General features: G+C 37.7%; 1 protein-coding gene across 11 annotated transcripts in view; it reads right to left on the bottom strand.

Annotated features, from left to right (window-relative positions):
- The window catches only part of adgrf6 (adhesion G protein-coupled receptor F6), a 69,777-nt gene that overhangs the window by 23,249 nt on the left and 24,572 nt on the right, over nt 1-21,956 (bottom strand). For 3 of the 11 annotated variants that reach the window (XM_049480851.1, XM_049480852.1, XM_049480848.1), the window contains exons 4-7: nt 10,570-10,716; nt 7,753-7,899; nt 5,444-5,497; nt 2,151-2,204 (exon numbers count right to left, since the gene is read on the bottom strand). In XM_049480851.1, coding sequence (XP_049336808.1) covers nt 2,151-2,204; nt 5,444-5,497; nt 7,753-7,899; nt 10,570-10,714 — 400 coding nt within the window. In that variant the 5' untranslated portion in view covers nt 10,715-10,716. Of the gene's footprint in view, nt 1-2,150; nt 2,205-5,443; nt 5,498-7,752; nt 7,900-10,569; nt 10,717-10,979; nt 11,106-12,298; nt 12,442-14,019; nt 14,185-14,403; nt 14,547-14,962; nt 15,110-21,602; nt 21,762-21,956 lie in introns of those variants that run through there. The other 8 variants (XM_049480882.1, XM_049480864.1, XM_049480874.1 and 5 more) reach the window with 8 other exon arrangements.

Here is a 21,956-nt window from a genome sequence, read left to right as displayed (position 1 = left end):
TTTCTCTCTAAAACATTAGAAAGAGCAGATTTAAATCAAGTTTCTGGCTTCCTCTCCCAGAATGACCTCCTGGACCAGAACCAATCTGGTTTCAAAAAAGGACAATCTACCGAGACGGCTCTGTTGTCTGTGACTGAAGCGTTGAAAACTGCCAGAGCTGCAGGACAGTCCTCAGTGCTGATTCTGCTGGACCTCTCGGCCGCCTTCGACACAGTCAACCATGACTTCTTCATAACTATACTCACAAACATGGGGATCTCAGACAATGTGTTGTCATAATTCAGATCATACCTCACTGGGTGCTAGTTCAAGGTGTCATGGCAAGCACAGCTGTCCTCAGCCCACTCCTTATCCACTGGGTTCGCCCAGGGTTCGGTACTGGGACCTCTTCTCTTCTCAATATACATTGCCTCTCCTGGTCAGGTTATCCGCTCACATGGCTTTTCCTACCATTGTTTGCTGATGACACCCAGCTATACCCGTCATTCTCACCTAAAGATAACCCAATCTCTGCACGGATATCGCAGTGTCTCTCACATCCGCATGGATGAAGGAGCATCAACTTCAACTTAATCTCTCAAAGACTGAACTTCTGGTTATACCAGCAAAACCATCTTTTCAACACAACCTCTCTATAAGCATCGACTCTCTCTCGCTCACCGACAAAGGTTGCTAGGAACCTGGGTGTTCTGGTTGATGACCAGCTCTCCTTCATGCACCATGTGGCCTCAGTTGCTCAATCCTGCCGCTTCGCGCTTTATAACATCAGCAAAATTTGACCGTTTCTGACGCAACAGGCCACCCAACTCCTGGTACAATCAGTGGTCATCTCACGCCTCGACTACTGCAATGCCCTGCTAACTGGACTCCCGGCCTGCATAGTAAAACCACTCCAGATGATTCAGAATGCAGCAGCACGGCTGGTCTTCAACCAGCCAAAACGGGCACATGTCATCCCACTGCTCATTGAGCTCCACTGGCTACCAGTTGATGCACGCATCAAATTCAAAGCTCTTACAGTTGCCTACAAAGTGATGACAGAACAGCTCCTTCCTACCTGCACTCACTCCTGAAGGCTTACGCTACCTCACGGCTGCTGCACTCCTCCAATGAACGTCGCCTCGCTTTGCCAAACACTCACACAAAGCAATCCAGACTGTTCTCATACAGAGTTCCACAATCGTGGAACAAACTACCTTCCACTACCAGATCAGGAGAATCTCTCGCTATCTTTAAGAGACTCCTGAAGACAGAGCTCTTCAAAGAGCACTTACTCTCCTAACACCTCTAACTAACTAACTACTACTAACCTCATTTCCTTCTTCCCCTCTTTCACTCCTCTATCCTATTATTTCCCTTTGACCTCCTTTAGGCCCTATCTAAAGATGCTTTTACCTTTAACTTCTATTACTTTTGTACTTTACTATTGTAAGTCGCTTTGGACAAAAGTTGGTGTACAGATAGTCTTATGTTTTCCTGCAAAATGTCTTGGTAAACTTCCAGGTGCTCTTTTGCAAACTTCAATGATTTTTTTGGACTGCAGTGGCTTCATCTGTGGTTTTCTCCAATGAACTTCCAATGAAATGTAATGTTTTTCTTATTGTAGATTTGTCAACAAAAATGTTAGCATGTGTCAGAGATTTCTGTAAGTCTTCAGCTGACACTCTAGGATTCTTCCTCACCTCATTAATCATTTTGCGCTGTGCTCTTGCAATCATCTTTACAGGACGACCACGCCTAGAGAGAGTAGCAACAGTGCTGAACTTTCTTCATTTGTAGACCATCTGTCTTACCGTGGCTCTTTTGTGTGAGGCATGATTCACATCAAGCAATGTTTCTTAAGAACAGCTAACTCAAATTCAGTGTGTGTTTTTTATAGGGCAGGTCAGCTTTAACCAACACATCCAATCTCATCACATCCTGGCTACAACTAACACTTAGAAATGTCATTAGCCTAGGGGTTTACATACTTTCCCCCCTCACTGTGAAATGTTAACATGTTGTGTTTAATAAAACCATGCAAACACATATATATATACACACACATATATATATATATATATATATTTTTTTTTTTTTTTGTGTGTGGTATTACACATACTTTTTCTTGCAAGAGGTTTTAACAAAGATAAAAAGGCAGTTTACCATACCTTGTTTGGTTGGGGTCGGGGTTGGGACTGTGGTTGGTGGAGCCGAAGTGATTGCTAAAGATAATGAGGAAAACTGTTAGTTTTAAATTAAGAAGACATATTTCTGTAAAATGTATGAGTAATAAAATACCCAAACATTCCTACATTGTAAATTACTACTGAAATCTTACTGCTTCCTATGAAGGAACACAGTGAATCAAGTTTTTTCTTTCATAAGGCTTTTATTCTTATCATTCTGTTTGAGTACAATAGACAACAAAATGTGTAAACGTGCAACAAATGGCCAACATAGAAGTATAACACTACAATAAATACAATAAATACAGCAAACTTGAGAAAGACAGGACAGTGCAGTACCAAAACAGTGGAATTTAAAGGAGTGTGGTGAGGATAAAGTGCATAAGGTACAATACTGTAACATAAATTATACATGATCACAGTGTGTGTGAGTGAGTGTGAGGAACCAGGTTCTTGAAGTTCCTGTTGTTAATCACAATTTCCAGAGCAGAGATGTTGATGTTCAGCAACTGATGGATACCTGGTGCTCTCCTGAAGTCAACAACCACCTCTTTGGTTTTATCCACATTTAAAGGTAGGTTGTTGGTTCTGCACCAGTCCGTTAGCCATGTAGTAACTTAAAAGTGTTAAACAAACCAAAATACATTAAAATGGCTCTTATCTGAAGTGCTGTTAACTTGCGATTTCTGAGGCAGGTAACTGATGAACTTATCCTTTGAAACAGAGGAAACTCTTGGACTTCCTATCCTGGGGCTGTCCTGATGAGAGCCAGTTTCATCATATAGTTTTTGATGGTCTTTGCGACTGCACTTGAAGATACTTCAAACTTCTTAAAATATATCTGATTGACTGACCTTCATTTTTTAAAGTATTTTTTTTATTTACTTAGTTGAGTAGATCTTGCCATACTATGGATAATAACATCACTCAAATAGAGGTCTTCACTGTATACCAACTCTACCTCTTCACAACAAGGCAAGAAATTCAAGAAATTAACTCTTGACTGGTTCAGCACAGCTGTTACCTGAAAGCTAACTGCCCACATTATTAAGCAGCCTACATTTTCAGCCAAAATGGGAAAGAAAAAGGATGTGTCGGCTGCTAAGGAGCAACAAATTGTGAAGTGTTTAGGTCAAGGCATGACTACAATTAACATTGCCAACACACTTCATCGTGATCATCACACAATCAAGAAGTATGTAGCCGATTCAGAGCGCACACGTGTACGTGCTGATTAGTCAATTACGTCAGGTTAAAAGAGAAGAGGCAAAAATGCCATGTCATAGCAGCAGACAAGTTTTTGAAGCTGCTGATGCCTCCAACGTCCCCCGAACATCAAGATGCAGGGTCCTTCAGAGGTTCGAGCTGTGCGTAAGACATCCTGTTAACCTCCTCTATCCACTGCACACAAGCAGAAACGGCTCCAGTGGGCCAAACAATACATGAAGACAAAACTATTTTGTTCATCGATGGGTTCTGTGTAACACTTGATGGTCCAGATGGATGGAGTGGTGGATGGCTGGTTGATGGACACCCCATGCAAACAAGGCTACGGTGCCAACAAGGACGAGGTGGAGTAATGTTTTGGGCTGGAATCATGGGGAGAGAGATTGACGGCCCCTTAAGGATTCCTGAAGGGGTAAATATGACCTCCATAATGTATGTGGAGTTTCTCAAACAGCACTTCCTGCTTTACCAAACATTCACACAAAGCAATCCAGACTGTTTTCATACAGAGTTCCCCAATGGTGGAAGAAACTTCCTTCCACTACCAGATCAGGAGAATCTCTCGCCATCTTTAAAAAAAAACTCCTGAAGACAGAGCTCTTCAAAGAGCACTTACTCTCTTAACACCAACAAACTTCAAACTACTAACCTCATTTCCTACTTCCCCTCCTTCACTCCTCTATCCCATTATTTCCCTTTGACCTCCTTTAGACCCTATCTGAAGATGTTTTTACCTTTAACTTCTATTACTTTTGTACTTCACTATTGTAAGTCGTTTTGGACAAAAGCGTCTGCCAAATGTAATGTAATAGTATTACTTGTATTTCTGAATAAATTTGTCATTAAATGTGTTCTGATCTTCATCTAAGTCACAACAATAGACAAACAGTCATTATATATTTCATGTTAACATGTTGTGTTTAATAAAACCATGCAAACACACAGACACACACATATATATATATATATATATATATATATATATATATATATATATATATATATATATATATATATATATCAGTGGTGATTGCTCTAAGACTGCAAGGGAAGCTCAGCTTCCCCTAAAATGTAAAAAAAAAAATAAGTGATTAAATATATACTGTTGTGTGTACATGTCACTGATTAAATATGCGCTACAGCGCGCTGAACTTAGTTCAGAATCAGCTTCTTATCACTGGTAACGCCGCGGCTTTCCTGTCCCTCATTCCCGCAGCGCTGCTTTAAACAGTGCGGACGCTGAGCGTCCACAGACTTCAATAGCGGAGCACAGCACGCGGCGAAACGAGACGAGTCATTGGATAAATGCTGGGCTTTGTCCCGCCCATCGGACGCTCAGCTTCTGCATGATGATTGGATGATCTGTCTGAGGAGGAGTCCCTTTTTGATTGACAGCGAAATGAGCGAATCAGCGATCTTTTAGTGTAAAAATCGTGATGGGAGTATTTTCATTCTGTTCTGAGTTGAACTTGAGACTTTCCTAATCCTTATAGCGGCATTTTCTTTGATAAAAATACTAATATTGTGTTATCATTAAAAAATAATTTAAATAATTTAAATTAATAAAGGGATTATTCAAGGAAATTAAAACTTTCCAAAAAGGAACTAAATTTATCTGCATTTTTTCCTTTACCAACTTTAAAGATTTTGCGTAATGTTTTTTTTTTTACTGATCATTTTATGTTTATTCATGTCATAGCGTCTTTTTTATGTAATTGTTCAGTGTAAAGAATGGGTACCTTTTTGTTGTGTAGTGAAAACTTGAAAATAATGCCTTTTGTTTACAAAAAAAAAACATCTCAGGGAGAGGAGAATTTTTGTATAAATAAAACTACATATGTTAAGATGTAGGCCGAAATTGAGCTTCCCCTCCTTGAAAGACAGACAGACAGATAGATATCATATATATATATATATATATATATATATATATATATATATATATATATACATATATATATATATATATGTGTATATATATATATGGTATTACACATACTTTTTCTTGCAAGAGGTTTTAACAAAGTTAAAAAGGCAGTTTACCATACCTTGTTTGGTTGGGGTCGGGGTTGGGACTGTGGTTGGTGGAGCCGAAGTGATTGCTAAAGATAATGAGGAAAACTGTTAGTTTTAAATTAAGAAGACATATTTCTGTAAAATGTATGAGTAATAAAATACCCAAACATTCCTACAGTGTAAATTACTACTGAAATCTTACTGCTTCCTATGAAGGAACACAGTGAATCAATTTTTTTCTTTCATAAGGCTTTTATTCTCATTCTGTTTGAGTACAATAGACAACAAAAAGTATAAACATGCAACAAATGGCCAATATAGAAGTATAACACTACAATAAATACAATAAATACAGCAAACTTGAGAAGACAGGACAGTGCAGTACCAAAACAATGGAATTTAAAGGAGTGTGGTGAGGATAAAGTGCATAAGGTAACATACTGTAACAAATTATACATGATCACAGTGTGTGTGAGTGTCTGTCTGTGTGTGTGAGTGAGTGATTGCCTGGTGGAAGTCAAGTCAAGTCAAGTCAAGTAGTTTTATTGTCAATACTGCATACATTTTGCAATGTAAAGCGTCTTTGAGTATCCTGAAAAGCGCTATAAAACTAAAATGTATTATTATTATTATTATTATTACAGGACATACAGAGAATTGAAATTACGTTACTCTCCTTCCCAATTTTACAGAAAGTACAGATAATAGATATAATAAAAGAAAGAATGGGAGACACTATGTGTACAATACAGCAGGGACGCAAATAGACATACATGAGACAGAAACAAGGTGCAGTAGTGGTGGGGGAGATATATATATATATATATATATATATATATATATATATATATATATATATATATATATATATATATATATATATATATATATATATAAGTAAAAAAGAAATAAGATATATAATCTAAAAGTGCAAATATGGTATATAGCTTTTAGGCTGGTAAAGTGAATGAGTGCGTAAAGTTCTTACAGTTCACAGTTTTTGGGGAATTAAAGTGTGTATTATTGACAGATGCTGTTGCAGAGTCTGGTAGTGAAGGCTCGGCTGCTCTGGGGGGAGAGACTCTGATGATCTTCTCAGCTGTCCTCACTATCTGCTGTAGGGTCTTGAAATATTGCAGTTCACAACCAGAAAGTAATGCAGCTGCCCCAGGTGCTCTCTACATTTCCTATGTGGAATATGATGAGGATGGAAGGTGGAAGATGTGCTTTCCTCAGTCTCCGCTGGAGGTGGAGGTGCTGCTGGGCTGTCTTGGTTAAGGTGTTGAGGAACCAGGTTCTTGAAGTTCCTGTTGTTCATCACAATTTCCAGAGCAGAGATGTTGATGTTCAGCAAGTGATGGCTACCTGGTGCTCTCCTGAATCAACAACCACCTCTTTGGTTTGATCCACATTTAAAAGTAGGTTGTTGGTTCTGCAATAGTCCGTTAGCTAGGGGTGTGCCATATCGTATCGTACATGATAATATAGGTCAAAATGTTTAAATATCGTGAACGATATTATACCTTAAATTATCGTGCCATATCACCGATCCCATTTTAACATTATATAGCTGCTAGTGTATCATTTATTTTACTTTAATTCTGGATATATGGAGATATTTTGAGTACATTATTAGTATCATAACATTCTGGATAATTGACCTTTGTTACAAATCTGATAAAATTCTTGTATTTTTTAATATCTCACTTTGGGGTGTGCAGTATTATATTGTATGTAATAATAAAATGTAGTGTGTAGTGTATTTTTTTTTTTATATATGTTTTAAAGCGTTTTGTCATATCGCCAAGAGTATCGTTATCGTGAAAATACCATGAAATATCGTGATATTATTTTATGGCCATATCGCCCACCCCTACCGTTAGCCATGTAGTAACTTAAAAGTGTTAAACACACCAAAATACATTTAGATGGCTTATTTCTGAATTGCTGTTAACTTGCGATTTCTGAGGCTGGTAACTCTGATGAACTTATCCTTCGCAACTCTCAACTTCTCAACTTCTCAACTTCCTATCCTGGGGCGGTCCTGATGAGGGCCAGTTTTATCACATAGTTTTTGATGGTCTTTGCGACTGGACTTGAAGATACTTCAAAGTTCTTAAAATGTATCTGATTGACTGACCTTCATTTTTTAAAGTATTTTCTTTATTTAGAAATTATTTAAAATACAGGATTCAATATAAACATTTGTTTTTTCAGAGAACAGAATTTTTAAATAAAGAATATACTTATAATAAACAAATGGATCATTAAAATAATATTTGCAGACTTTCACTGAATGCCATCACTCAAAAACAGTTAAAGCACTGATTGTTAAGAGTACCTGTGCATGGGTTGCTGATATTGATAGGCTGGTTTGAGTTGGTCACAGTGTATCCATTCTGGCATGTGCAGCTGTAGCTTCCATTAGAATTAATGCAGTTTGCATTTGGACCACACACTCCTGGAGTCTCAGTACATTCATTCACATCTACAAATTAATTAAAGAAAAAAATAGAGAAAAAATAAATAAACACACATCAATACATTATCTATTTAAAAGTAATACAGTATATCATTTAAATTTTACGAAGGTCTTAATTACAAAATACAGGATTCATTATGTGACCAACAGTAATTAGGGCCTAGTGTGGTATAACCCACACAACAAAAGTGTCCACATATGGACACAAAGCTATCACGACTACGCCGCCCCTAATGATATGAACGGGGACCCCCACTAGGTCACTCAATTAAATGAGTACCCGAGCCAGCCAATATTACACATGCACAATCAGGATGTCAAATTGCAGTTATATTCTTTTTTTATTTTATGACAAAGATATTTTAAAAATAGAAACACTTTAATAATTACCATTAAAAATTACGGTACCAGATCTGGGTGGAAATGCACAAGTCTATAACAACCACAGGCCCAAAAAAAATAATGTGGTCAAGGAATGTCCATACCCACAGAATTCACACTGTCAGTAAAGACCACCACAGCACACAATACACCTCACTACACTCTATAATCTTACCAAACAAAAAAAAACACAACAAGCCACAGCAACACTGTATGACCAAATCCACAACCCAGAATACTGGGGGTTTCCACTCCTAGACCACAAACAAAAGAAAACAAAAAATACAAATGCTTCAATGACAACAACTTCCAAAAATAACTGGCCTCTGATATGTTATTACAATATTTTACAACAACAACATAAAAATAATTTCAACCATCCAGATCTGACCAGAGTATTAATACAGAGAAGAAATAGGTAATCTAAATATATATATATATATATATATATATATATATATATATATATATATATATATATATATATATATATACATATATATATATATATATATATATATATATATATATATATATATATATATATATGTATACATATATATGTATATATATGTATACATATATATATACATATATATATGTATATATATATGTATATATATACATATATATAGCATATTTCGGAGCAAGAACAGGGAGGAGATGAAAGCAGCACAGCAGGAGGTGAAACGCTGTGTGAGGAAAGCTAAGGACAGCTACAGGAGAAAAGTGGAGCAGAAGCTGAAGGAGAACAACATGAGGGAGGTCTGGGAAGGTGTGAAAACCATCACAGGCCACAACTCAAAGACCAGAGTTGAAGGGGGAACAATGGAGGAGGCAAACAGGTTGAACAACTTCTTCAACCGGTTTAACCAGTCCACCCCCCCCCATACTCTCTACCACACTCTCTACCACACTGCAGCCATCTCTCCCTGTTTCCTCAACACCTCCCCCCAGGCTTTCCAGCAGTTTCTTCCCCCCAGTCTCTCCCACCCCAACACACAGGTGGTGTTGGGTGGGGATTGGCGGGCGGATTGGCGGGCATGCGGGAGGGCGCTCTTAAAATGACAAGCAGACATTCAAGTGGGCTGATGTGAAATCTGTGGACTGACCATTGGGGGCGCTATTAATGATATACCTGTTTGTTAAATTAAAAAAAAACAAACGAATAAAAATAAAAATAACAGAATAAAGAAGCTAGCAGTTATCTAACAGCCCGTGGCTCTATCAAAAAATCTTTAATAAATTTTTCTGTTTTGGAAAATTAAGTTTCTAAATAAAGAGCATTTTTGAGACGGACAGTCCGATTTTTTTTTTCATTATAGTTCAACCTCACGGGCCAGATGTTTCTTGCTTGCGGGCCGCATCTGGCCCGCGGGCCGCCTATTGCCGACCTATGGTTTATAGGGAGGGAGAAAACAGTGGCCCGCACGCACCAAGACTGCGGTCCCACTCAAACACCAAATACTGTTGGCATCAAGGCAGTAGAAGCACCCTGGCTCCGTAACCAATGGATATACAGGCTACGTTAAGCCAGCCCCAGGTAGCAACCACAGCTAATCGCCACCACGCATACCAACCTATGCGGATAATTCAGCAACACACGCGCGCGCACACACACACTTCAGCTTGCCTCCGGGCTAGTGGCTCCCAACAGTACACATATGCGAGTAGAGTTCTTCCAGCAGCGACAGTGCCACGCCAAACAATACGACGCCATCTTTTTTTTACCCAAAGTGGAGTTGAGCTCACCTGGGTGCGTCCCCTTTTATCTTCCCCCTCTGCGCCAGACCCATTTCTTACCTGCATTCCACTTACATTGGCAGCGTCCCAATCCACTAAGGACCCGCCAAGCATTTACGCTCTCACTAACGTTATATTAGTGGCCTATTATTGACACATGGAACATTAATCAGGCGATAACCATTATCTGAACCCTACAAAACAAAATAATCGTCTAGCCATGCCACAATTATAAACATTAGTTTTTTTCAGAGAACAGAATTTTTAGTACATTCATTCACATCTACAAATTAATTAAAGAAAAAATAGAAAAAAAAAACACATGAATACATTATCTATTTAAAAGTAATACAGTATATAATTTAAATTTTACAAAGGTCTTAATTATAAAATATAGGATTCATTATAAACATTTGTTGTTTCAGAGAACAGAATTTTTAAATAAAGAATATACTTATAATAAATAAATGGATCATTAAAATATTAATATTTGCAGACTTTCACTGGATGCCATCACTCAAAAACAGTTAAAGCACTGATTGTTAAGAGTACCTGTGCATGGGTTGCTGATACTGATAGACTGGTTTGAGTTGGTCACATTATATCCACTTAGACATGTGCAGCTGTAGCTTCCATTAGAATTACTGCAGTTTGCATTTGGACCACACACTTCAGGAGTCTCAGTACATTCGTCCATATCTTTAAATAATAAGTTAAAACACAATGAAACATGGTGTACTGAAAAGCATTATAGTTATATTATTTACGTTTTTCAAGTCAAACAAAGGTCTGGATTAAAAAACAGGATTTCTTTTTTATATTTGTTATTTCAGAGAAGAAAATTCTTTAAAACAAACTGTATGCCTAGAATAAACAAATGGATATTTAAAATATTAATATTTGTAGATTTGCACTGAATGCCATCATTTAAAAATAGTTAATGCGCTGATTGTTAAGAGTACCTGTGCATGGGTTGCTGATACTGATAGACTGGTTTGAGTTGGTCACATTATATCCATTCAGACATGTGCAGCTGTAGCTTCCATTAGAATTACTGCAGTTTGCATTTGGACCACACACTCCTGGAGTCTTAATACATTCATTCACATCTACCAATTATTTAAAGACAAAAAAAATAGAGAAAAAATAAACACCATCATTATAACATGTTATTAGCTACAATATGACTTTATAGAGTGATAAATTATCCTTTTCTGGTTATTCTTAACTAGTTCAGTGATTATACCAGATACTCAATCTAACATTTGATATGATCGTAACTTCTATATACACCTTTCTCTCTTAACATATGTGGTGGTCCCAAATAAGGTCTTGGCAATAAAAACACAGGTGTGCCACTGTCTGTAGGCATCTGTCAGATATCAACAGCCAGACTTTCATTAAAATTTTGGCAGTAAATTGCATGCAAAATGCACATACACCCCCTTGTTATGCAAACATGCACATGCAGTAGTGCACAGACCTATACCTCCAGAATACAAAATACATAACCACAAGGACATAGTCTTCCATTTTTGTCTGTCATTATCAGCCTGCCCACGTTATACATGTAGCCACCTAATTAATATTGTGAGTTTCACATATCACTATGCCATGCTTTTAACCACTGAGGGGAACAGAAAAGATTGAAATTAGTTCACTTTGCTGAAAAGCACTGGACATACCTAGGTAGCAGTGCCATTAAAATACAAATCCGCCAGTCAGAGCACACCTTTTCTGATCGAAAGACTTCATTTTCTGGAAACAGTTCAGCTGTATCAAACCTTTCTGCCATGACTATATGTAGCTTCACCCAAAAAGATTGGCTAATCCAGTTGAATTGTAGACTTAAACTTTTATTATCAAATGCAGTTTGTTGCTGTTCTCATCAATGGTAAAAGCCCTGATTTAAGCGTACCTGTGCATGAGTTGCTGATAGAATTGGTCACAGTGTATCCCTTCAGGCATGTGCAGCTGTAGCTTCCATTAGAATTACTGCAGTTTGCATTTGGACCACACACTTCAGGAACCCAAGAACATTCGTCCACATCTTCAAATTAATTAAAGAGAAAAAACAAATAATAAAAATTAAATTAAAGTATATAATTAAATTTTAGGTCTAAATTATAAAACACAGGATTTATTATAAACATTTCCTATTTTAGAGAACAGGATTTTTTATAATAAACAAATGGATTATTAAAATATTAATATTTGCAGACTTGCACTGAATGCCATCATTTAAATAAGCACTGATAAAAGCACTGATTGTTAAGAGTACCTGTGCATGGGTTGCTGATACTGATAGACTGGTTTGAGTTGGTCACATTATATCCATTCAGACATGTGCAGCTGTAGCTTCCATTAGAATTACTGCAGTTTGCATTTGGACCACACACTTCAGGAGTCTTAATACATTCATTCACATCTTTATTAAAAAAATGGGAAAGAAATTAAGATGAAAACTTTTAGTCACTGTCAAATAAGCAACAGTTTATTTTTCAGTTCATATTCAAAAAATGTCCCTGGTTGTAATAATTCATAATAATATGTTATTTACTACTATATCATCTATATCATCTATATCTCATTATTGAAAGTTTTACTGTTAAAGGCAGTTTGTTGCCGAATTCATCAATGATAAAGCACTGATTGTTAAGAGTACCTGTGCATGGGTTGCTGATACTGATAGACTGGTTTGAGTTGGTCACATTATATCCATTCAGACATGTGCAGCTGTAGCTTCCATTAAAATTACTGCAGTTTGCATTTGGACCACACACTTCAGGAACCCAAGAACATTCGTCCACATCTTCATTACAAATCAAAAAACAAAAAAAACATTTAAACACTGACAATTCAATATTATTTTGAAGTAGTAGATCTAGATGGCTAAGCTAAGTGGATCATTGTTACTTATTTTAACAAAATACATTTCTTATAAATGCATTGTGGCAATATTTGGGCTAAGGGGGTGTGAGACTGGGAACGTGTACAAGTGCATACTCATTGCTAAGAGTACCTGTGCATGGGTTGCTGATACTGATAGACTGGTTTGAGTTGGTCACATTATATCCATTCAGACATGTGCAGCTGTAGCTTCCATTAGAATTACTGCAGTTTGCATTTGGACCACATACTTCAGGAATCCAAGAACATTCGTCCACATCTTCATTAAAAATAGAAAGAATCAATATCATAACGTTGATGGTGTTGCTCAAATACAGTGGAGAGTAAAACAGAATTGTAACATCTGACATAATAATATAAAACAATAAGTCACAATGACACATAGGCTTTTCAGATAGCAGTTACAATACCATTGTATCACTCAAGCAAATGTTCAGAAGGCTCTTGCTGAAGTTAAATAATGATCTAGTTTAGAAATTTATTCAGTCATTTTCTTTCTTGGTCATGTCTATAACTTTATCTCTTATTTGCAAATCTTATTTGGACTTTATTGTCAATGATGCTACACTACTGTTGTGCCCAACTAGCTCGCATCTTCATTTACTGGTTTACAATATTGTGTGTGACTGGGGACACATGGTGTCTGTTGACAAATAATGTATATAAAACATTCTAATTGATTCAAATATTTCATAAAGAGAATTTTTATTAAATTCTTGAGCCTAAAAAACTTACCAATGCATGGGTTGCTGATACTGATAGACTGGTTTGAGTTGGTCACATTATATCCATTCAGACATGTGCAGATGTAGCTTCCATTAGAATTACTGCAGTTTGCATTTGGACCACACACTTCAGGAACCCAAGAACACTCGTCCACATCTTGATTAAAAATCAAAAAACAAAAAAAACATTTAAACACTGACAATTAAATTTTATTTTGCAGTAGTAGATCTAGATGGCTAAGCTAAGTGGATCATTGTTACTTATTTTAACAAAATACATTTCTTATAAATGCATTGTGGCAATATTTGGGCTAAGGGGGTGTGAGACTGGGAACTTGTATAGGTGCATACTGATTGTTAAGAGTACCTGTGCATGGGTTGCTGATACTGATAGACTGGTTTGAGTTGGTCACATTATATCCATTCAGACATGTGCAGCTGTAGCTTCCATTAGAGTTACTGCAGTTTGCATTTGGACCACACACTTCAGGAGTCTTAATACATTCATTCACATCTTTATTAAAAAAATGGGAAAGAAATTAAGATGAAAACTTTTAATCACTGTCAAATAAGCAACAGTTTATTTTTCAGTTCATATTCAAAAAATGTCCCTGGTTGTAATAATTCATAATAATATGTTATTTACTACTATATCATCTATATCATCTATATCTCATTATTGAAAGTTTTACTGTTAAAGGCAGTTTGTTGCCGAATTCATCAATGATAAAGCACTGATTGTTAAAAGTACCTGTGCATGGGTTGCTGATACTGATAGACTGGTTTGAGTGGGTCACAGTATATCCATTCAGACATGTGCAGCTGTAGCTTCCATTAGAATTACTGCAGTTTGCCTTTGGACCACACACTTCAGGAACCCAAGAACATTCGTCCACATCTTCATTAAGGAAGAAATAAATAATTTAAACACTGTCTATTAAAAAGTATCGATTTCAATATATTCTCGGGGAGCTCTAGTTTAAATGATGACCCTGATTGTGAGACACTGGATTTTACAATATCATGTTATTTACTACAATATGACAATCTGAAACAAGCCATATAAGGGCCCTATCTTAAACCGTGTGAAAAACACTGTGATGCTCTTTGCTGTCTTATACCCCGACAACATTCTATTTTCACACCTTTGCCTGCGTTGTTTAATTAGTAAAGGCACTTGTAAACAGTATTTTAAAATAACAAATATACTTATAATAAACAAATGGATTATTATAATATTAATATTTGCAGACCTGCACTGAATGCCATCACTCAAAAAATTAAGTTAAAGCACTGATTGTTAAGAGTACCTGTACATGGGTTGCTGATACTGATAGACTGGTTTGAGTTGGTCACATTATATCCATTCAGACATGTGCAGCTGTAGCTTCCATTAGAATTACTGCAGTTTGCATTTGGACCACACACTTCAGGAACCCAAGAACACTCGTCCACATCTTCAAATAAAAAAAAAGAAAGAAGCTTAGCTTCTTAGCTTCTAGGGCCCTTCTTACACCATGGGAAAAAAGCGTTGTGATGCTCTTTGCTGCCTTATACCCTGACAACATTCTATTTTCACACCTTGTTCCTGCATTGTTTAATTAGTAAAGGCACTTGGGATGATATCTACACTGATAGGCGTGGTGGTCCCAAATAAAGTGTGTTCAGGTAAATGTCTGGTGAATTGCTATCTTGTCACAGGTGAACCACTGTCTGCAGGCTGTCAGATATCAACAGTAAGACTTTCATTGGAATTTTGGCAGTAAATTTCATGCAAAATGCACATACACCCTGCTTGTTATGCATACATGCACATGCAGTAGTGCACAGACTTATACCTCGTGAAAACCACCAGAATACTAAATCTGTACCCACAAGGACATAGTCTTCCATTTTTTTCTGTCAATATCAGCCTGCCCACGTTCTGCATGTAGCCATCTAATTCAAATGTACTATGCGAATTGTTTTATCTCGTTTGTTTGATCTGTTGACTATTTGCTTACTCCTAGGATTCATTTAGGAATGTTGTTTTATTAATTGTATACCTGTTTCAACTATAGTAAACTTTTAATCTGTAGTAATTGCCATTTTGAGACACTTTTTGTCTGTGGTCTGAGTGTCTTTGAGTTTCTACACTTTCATAGTTATATAGTGAGTTTCAGAAGTCACTATGCCATGCATTTAACCACTGAGGGGAACAGAAAAGATTGAGTGTTATGTTCTGGAACTGCAAATGTAGACTAAGATTTGGATCGCAGAACATCTCAACATCTCTGAGGGTGGCTGGAGCCTATCCCAGCAAGCATTGAGTAGAAAGCAGTATACACCCTGGACCACAACAATCCATCGTAGGGCAAGCATTACATATTTATATTTTACAAATGTCTTAATTATAAAACACAGGATTCATTATAAACATTTGTTGTTTCAGAGAACAAGATCTTTAAATAAAGAATATGCTTATAATAAACAAATGAATCATTAAAACATTAATATCTGTAGACTTGCACTGAATGCCATCACTCAAAAACAGTTAAAGCACTGATAAAACACTGATAGTTAAGAGTACCTGTGCATGGGTTGCTGATACTGATAGACTGGTTTGAGTTGGTCACATTATATCCACTTAGACATGTGCAGCTGTAGCTTCCATTAGAATTACTGCAGTTTGCATTTGGACCACACACTTCAGGAACCCAAGAACACTCGTCCACATCTTAATAAAATAAAAAGAAAAAAGAAATAAAGAAGGAAACTTTTAATCACTGTTTAATAAACAAATTACATTTGTTCAGTGATGGCCCTGATTGTAAGACACTGGATTTTGTGATAACATGTTATTTGCAACAATATGATTATCTGAAAAAAGGGAAAGATAGTCCATTCTCACACAGAAAGTGGAAAACATTTAGAGACTTCATAGAGAAATAAGGATTAAATGGGTTGAGAAAGACTTACTGCACAAAGATTATTTTTACTGGTTCAGTGATCAATATACCAGAAACTCACTACTCACGCTAACATTTAATATGATCAGAATATATATATATATATATACATATATATATATATATATATATATATATATGTATATATATATATATATATATATATATATATATATATATATATATATATATATATATATATATATATATACATATATATATATATATATATATACACTTTTCTCTCTTAACTTGTTTTACATAACACTACGTAACTTATCTCTTTATTAGAAGTTTTATTGTTAAAGGCAGTTTGCTTCCGAATTCATCAATGGTCAAAATACTGACTGTAAAATGTACCTGTGCATGGGTTGCTGATTCTGATAGACTGGTTTGATTTGGTCACATTATATCCATTCCGACATGTGCAGCTGTAGCTTCCATTAGAATTACTGCAGTTTGCATTTGGACCACACACTTCAGGAACCCAAGAACATTCGTCCACATCTTCATTAAAAAAAGAAAGAGGATTTTAAACACTTTCTAATAAACAGTATATATTTCAATCCATTCTCTGGGAGGTCTAGTTCAAAAGATAACTTTGATTGTCAGGCTCATCAAATGTTAGCAGCAAAGTAGTTTCTAAATTAAAGTGAAATAAGGTGAGTACTTGTTATGCAATTGTTACTGCTGAGTTTTCACTAGTGCAGTGTGCCTTTTTTTTTAACCGACAGTGGTTTTTGTGTATGCTAGTTGGCACTTTGGTGGAGGACGTGGATGAGTTAGAGCTGCACATCTGGGGTTTAACCCTAGAATGTTATCGCTGGGTGATTTTCACCCACACAGTTTTTCAGGTGTTTTTCATGGTGTCGCTGCTGTCTGCGCTGCATGGGACTTAAGGGAGCTTCAGGGCTCATTGATGCCATTAATGTTACGGTTGATTCCCTCTCCCATCTATGTGTTTTTCAAGAGACATGCTTTTGTTCAGGTGATTTTTATCCATCGGTAGTGATAGAGACCAACATATTTTTGGGTGTAATTTACCTGATGTTAGTGTTTGTGGTTTAAATCAGGTGCTTACATGTCCCAGAAATTGGTGGACTAAAGACCAAGCTCCCAGTAGCATGATTTTTTATTTGATAGGACACTACCTGTTAAGGATTTTCCAACAATTGTTCTGCTTTTTTATAGGGTCATCCATGGTACCTTTTTTATTTTATGTGATGTTGTATGATGTAAAGCATCTTTACATTCAAGCACTTTTAGCTCTTGTCAGCAGAACTAAACCAGAGTTTTTCTACTACAACGGTGTGGTAAGTCATGGAAATCTGTGTTGGTTTTGGCCTCTGACTCTGTCTGCTGCTTATTTTCCAAACACTAATTCCACCCTTGAGGTTGCCAGATTTAAAAACACAACAGTGGTGCTGGAGCCATGAAAGCTAGCAAGCAAAGATTAGCTGCTACACAGCCTAAAAAGCCTCAGCATTTATCCAAAAACCCAGTGACAAGTGACTGTATAAAACAAGAGTAAATATTTGCAGTGAGTTCAACAGATAGAGAACACTAAGAGCTCACAAATACAACAAGACACCAGGCTGCTACTTTTCTCCTGAATAGGTGAACTAGTTACTTTAACCAGGTCATTTATCACTACCAGTAATTTATTACAACCACTAGTTTAGCTTATTAGGGATGGGAATTTTAACTAAAAAATAAGGATTCATATTTACATATCTGTGGTCTGTGTGCAGCTGGGATAACAAAGCAAAGGGTACCTGAAATACAGTGCCTTGCAAAAGTATTCAGCAACCTTGAAGTTTTCAACCTTTTTTCCCCACATGGACATGGTGAGCAACAATACTCAGGTAGCAACAATACTCAGGTGCCAGGAAAGTATCCCCCACACCATTGCACCACCACCACCACCAGCCTGAACCGTTGATACAAGTTCATTAAAGGAAAAAAAAACAATGGACAAAGAAAGAACCTTTTATTTTTTTTTTCTAATAAGCAATTTATTTTAAAGCCCACATTTAAAGGATGGTTCTTTTTATAACTGGATTTTATGTTATTTGCTACAAATAGACAAAGGAATATGAGCGCAGTCTGTATCTGCGGCAAAGTCTGCAGAAACCTAAGGGGCCTGAAGATCCACCATGCAAAGATGGTCTGCCCTAAGAGGGACCAAATAAATCAACGATTGGCAGCTGATGTGAGAGTTTTTGCCATGCTGACTGCAGAACCTAGTGAGATGAAGGAGAAGCCAGGTCTGGAATCTCCCCATAGTACCCGGAACCTCCAAGCATCTCAAGGCCCCCCTACAAGCAGGAAGTCAATACAACGTAGGGTTAAGTGGCCTGCCACGAACAACAAGGAGTGGCTAAAGCTGGATTAGGATGTAGATATGTGCCTAGAATTTCCAAAGACAGTGTTGACCAGAAACTCCAGTCCATGTGTGCCATTATTATGAACATGGGAATAAAGAAGTTTGGCATCAAGGAAAGACAAAGAAAAAGCAATCAATTGAAGCTCAATCAGCAAGAAACCAAGATTATCCAGCTGAGACAAGAGCTTAAATCCCTGAGACGTCAGTTCAAGAAGGCTAAGGATGATGAAAGAACTTCCCTGTCTGATCACTTATGCATTGTAGGAAAGAGAATCACATTGAGGAGGGCAGAATGGCACCAAAGGAAGAGTAAAGAAAGGGCCCAGAAAAGCAGTGCTCATTGGTAATCGCTTTGATCTTACCAAAAAACTACTGGGCCAGAAGCGAACAGGCCACCTTACTTGCCCAGAAGAGGAGATTGACCAGCATCTACATGTAACCTTCAGTGACACTATGAGAGACCTTGGACCTTGTACCCTAAAGGACCCACCTTAACGGAGGTGGAAGAAGTAGTCAGAGCTGCAAGATCCAGCCCTGCTCCCAGCCCCACCAGTGTCCCATATAAAGTCTACTAACAGTGCCCATGGCCCCTCAGGCATCTTTTGAGGATCTTGAGGGTGGAGAAGGGCTCTCAGAATATTGAATAGTTTCTTATCATCTAGCTGCTCAATGCCAAGAGCAAGATCTGTTTCAAGATCTTGTCCCAATGTTTGAAAGACTTCTTCTTGAAGAACACCTATATAGACACCTTAGTCTAGAAGGAAGGAGTCCCAGGATGTCTGAACAACATGGGCATGGTGATGTAGCTGATCCAGGAGGCATGGAAGAGCAAAAGAGACTTGGTAGCTCTTTGGCTCAACTTGGCTAATGACTATGAATCTATTTCACACAAGCTTGTTAAATCAGCACTGGGAAGACATCACATTCCAGACAAATTTTGTAACACCATTATGGACTATTACAACAACTTCAGCGCAAGAGTCTCTACCGGCCAAATAATATCTCCCTGGCATACCATATCTGTAACCCTCTTCTCACTGGCCATGAACTAAATTGTTAAATCATCCGACATAGAATGCAGAGGGCCCAAGTCAATAAATAAGACAGGCTGCCACCCATAAGAGCCTTTATGGATGACCTAACAGTGATGACAACATTTGTTCCAGGGTACAGGTGGCTCCTTTGAGGGCTTGAAAGGCTCCTGGGCAACAATGAGCTTTAAGCCCAATAAGTCCAGATCTCTGGTCCCGAGGAAAGGTAAAGTGACCAACCAATTGTGCGCTGCTTTACCTTGGGAGAGACCATGATTCCTTAAGTGACCGAGAAAACTGGGCAAGAGCCTGGGCAACATTTTTGATAGGTCCCTGAAGGACTCAGCTGCCATTCAGCTGCCATTCAACATGCAACAAAGGGCTTACAGCAATCGACAAGTCTGGCCTCTCTGGAAAATACAAGCATGGATCTACCAGCAGAGACCTCCCAAGAATTCACTGGCCCCTATTAGTCTAGAATTTACAAATTACAATGATAGAAGCCCTAGAGAAGTCCATCAGCCAGTTTCTTTGGAGAAGGCCTGGGCTTCCTCAGTCTCTAAGCAATATCGCCCTGTATAGCCATTCCACCAAGCTGCACCTTCCTTTTAGTGGGCTAACAGAGGAGTTTAAAATCCCCCTTCCAGAGAGGTGTTAACATACAAGGTCTCCAGAGACACAAAAGTCGCAGTAGCAGGGATCCACGTGAAGTGGACATAAGTGGACATAAGTGAGACATAAATTGTTGGTGGGCTCTGTGTCAACAGGGCATGCAGGTATTGGTTCCTTTCTGGTAAAGCATTACGAACGGGCTCTGTGGAAAGTAAAAGCTGCCAATAAACCAAGATGAGATACAAGCAGAGTTGGAGGAAGAATGCTGCAGCAAACCTGCACATCTGGGAACTGGCGGTCACTCTGTAGGCTATGCCAGAATGGGGGCACATCTTGAGTAGCTGCTCAAAAGCACTAGGAGAGGGCCGGTATCACTGGTGCCCAGACCAAGTGTTAAGAGCTTACCTTAATTACCTTCATTATAGTGGGGCAGAAAGCATATCACCACCAGCCAAACTCTACAGGGGAGCTTCTCACAATCACACGTAACTGGCAGCTTCAAATTGACCTCGGAAGACAGCTCCCAACCAACATCACAACCAATTCTCTCCAATTAGACATGGTACATCAGAGTGCATCAAACAAGTTGTTACACTAGATTGAAGAGAGCCATCAGAAACATCTTAGAAGCCGCAGAAAGGGCCTTGCAGTGGCTGTGGATCCATAGGGGGGATCTTTGGAGCAACACACCACTTGGACACAAGCCAGGGACGGATCATCCCTGGCTGGGTTGCCCAGGTGAGGGTGTATGAAGATTAAAGACACAAAACATCCTATGACCCTGGGTTTTTTACTGATGTCCAAGTAGCACCCGTAGGTGTATCCAAATTGTAATATGATCATAACTTCTATACACACTTTTGTTTCTTAACTTGTTTACATAACATACATAACTTATCTCATTATTACATTTTTAATTTAAAGGCAGTTTGCTATACTCATCAATGAGAAAAGTACTGATTGTTAAGTGTACCTGTACATGGGTTGCTGATACTGATAGACTGGTTTGAGTTGGTCACATTATATCCATTCAGACATGTGCAGCTGTGATGGGGAGTTGTACCCCGGATGAGGGGTGGGGGTAACCCACCCTTCATTTTCTTTTTACAACACTAGCCTAGCTAACATTATCTAAAACATTCCCCACTGAAATGTAGTAATTAACATTAGCTAACATATTTAACGTTAGCTAAAACATTCCTCACTGAAATTTAGTAATTTACATTAGCTAACCTAGTTGACGTTGGCTAAAGCATGTCCCACTGAAATAAAGTAGTTAGCGGTAGCTAACATAGCTATCTAACAACTTTATTACACTGCATAGCAT

The sequence above is a fragment of the Astyanax mexicanus genome, chromosome 1, assembly GCF_023375975.1.
Source record: "Astyanax mexicanus isolate ESR-SI-001 chromosome 1, AstMex3_surface, whole genome shotgun sequence".
Classification (NCBI taxonomy): Eukaryota; Metazoa; Chordata; class Actinopteri; order Characiformes; family Acestrorhamphidae; genus Astyanax; species Astyanax mexicanus.
Note: the sequence above shows the minus strand (reverse complement) of the source record. Positions and strands in the feature narration are given on the sequence as shown.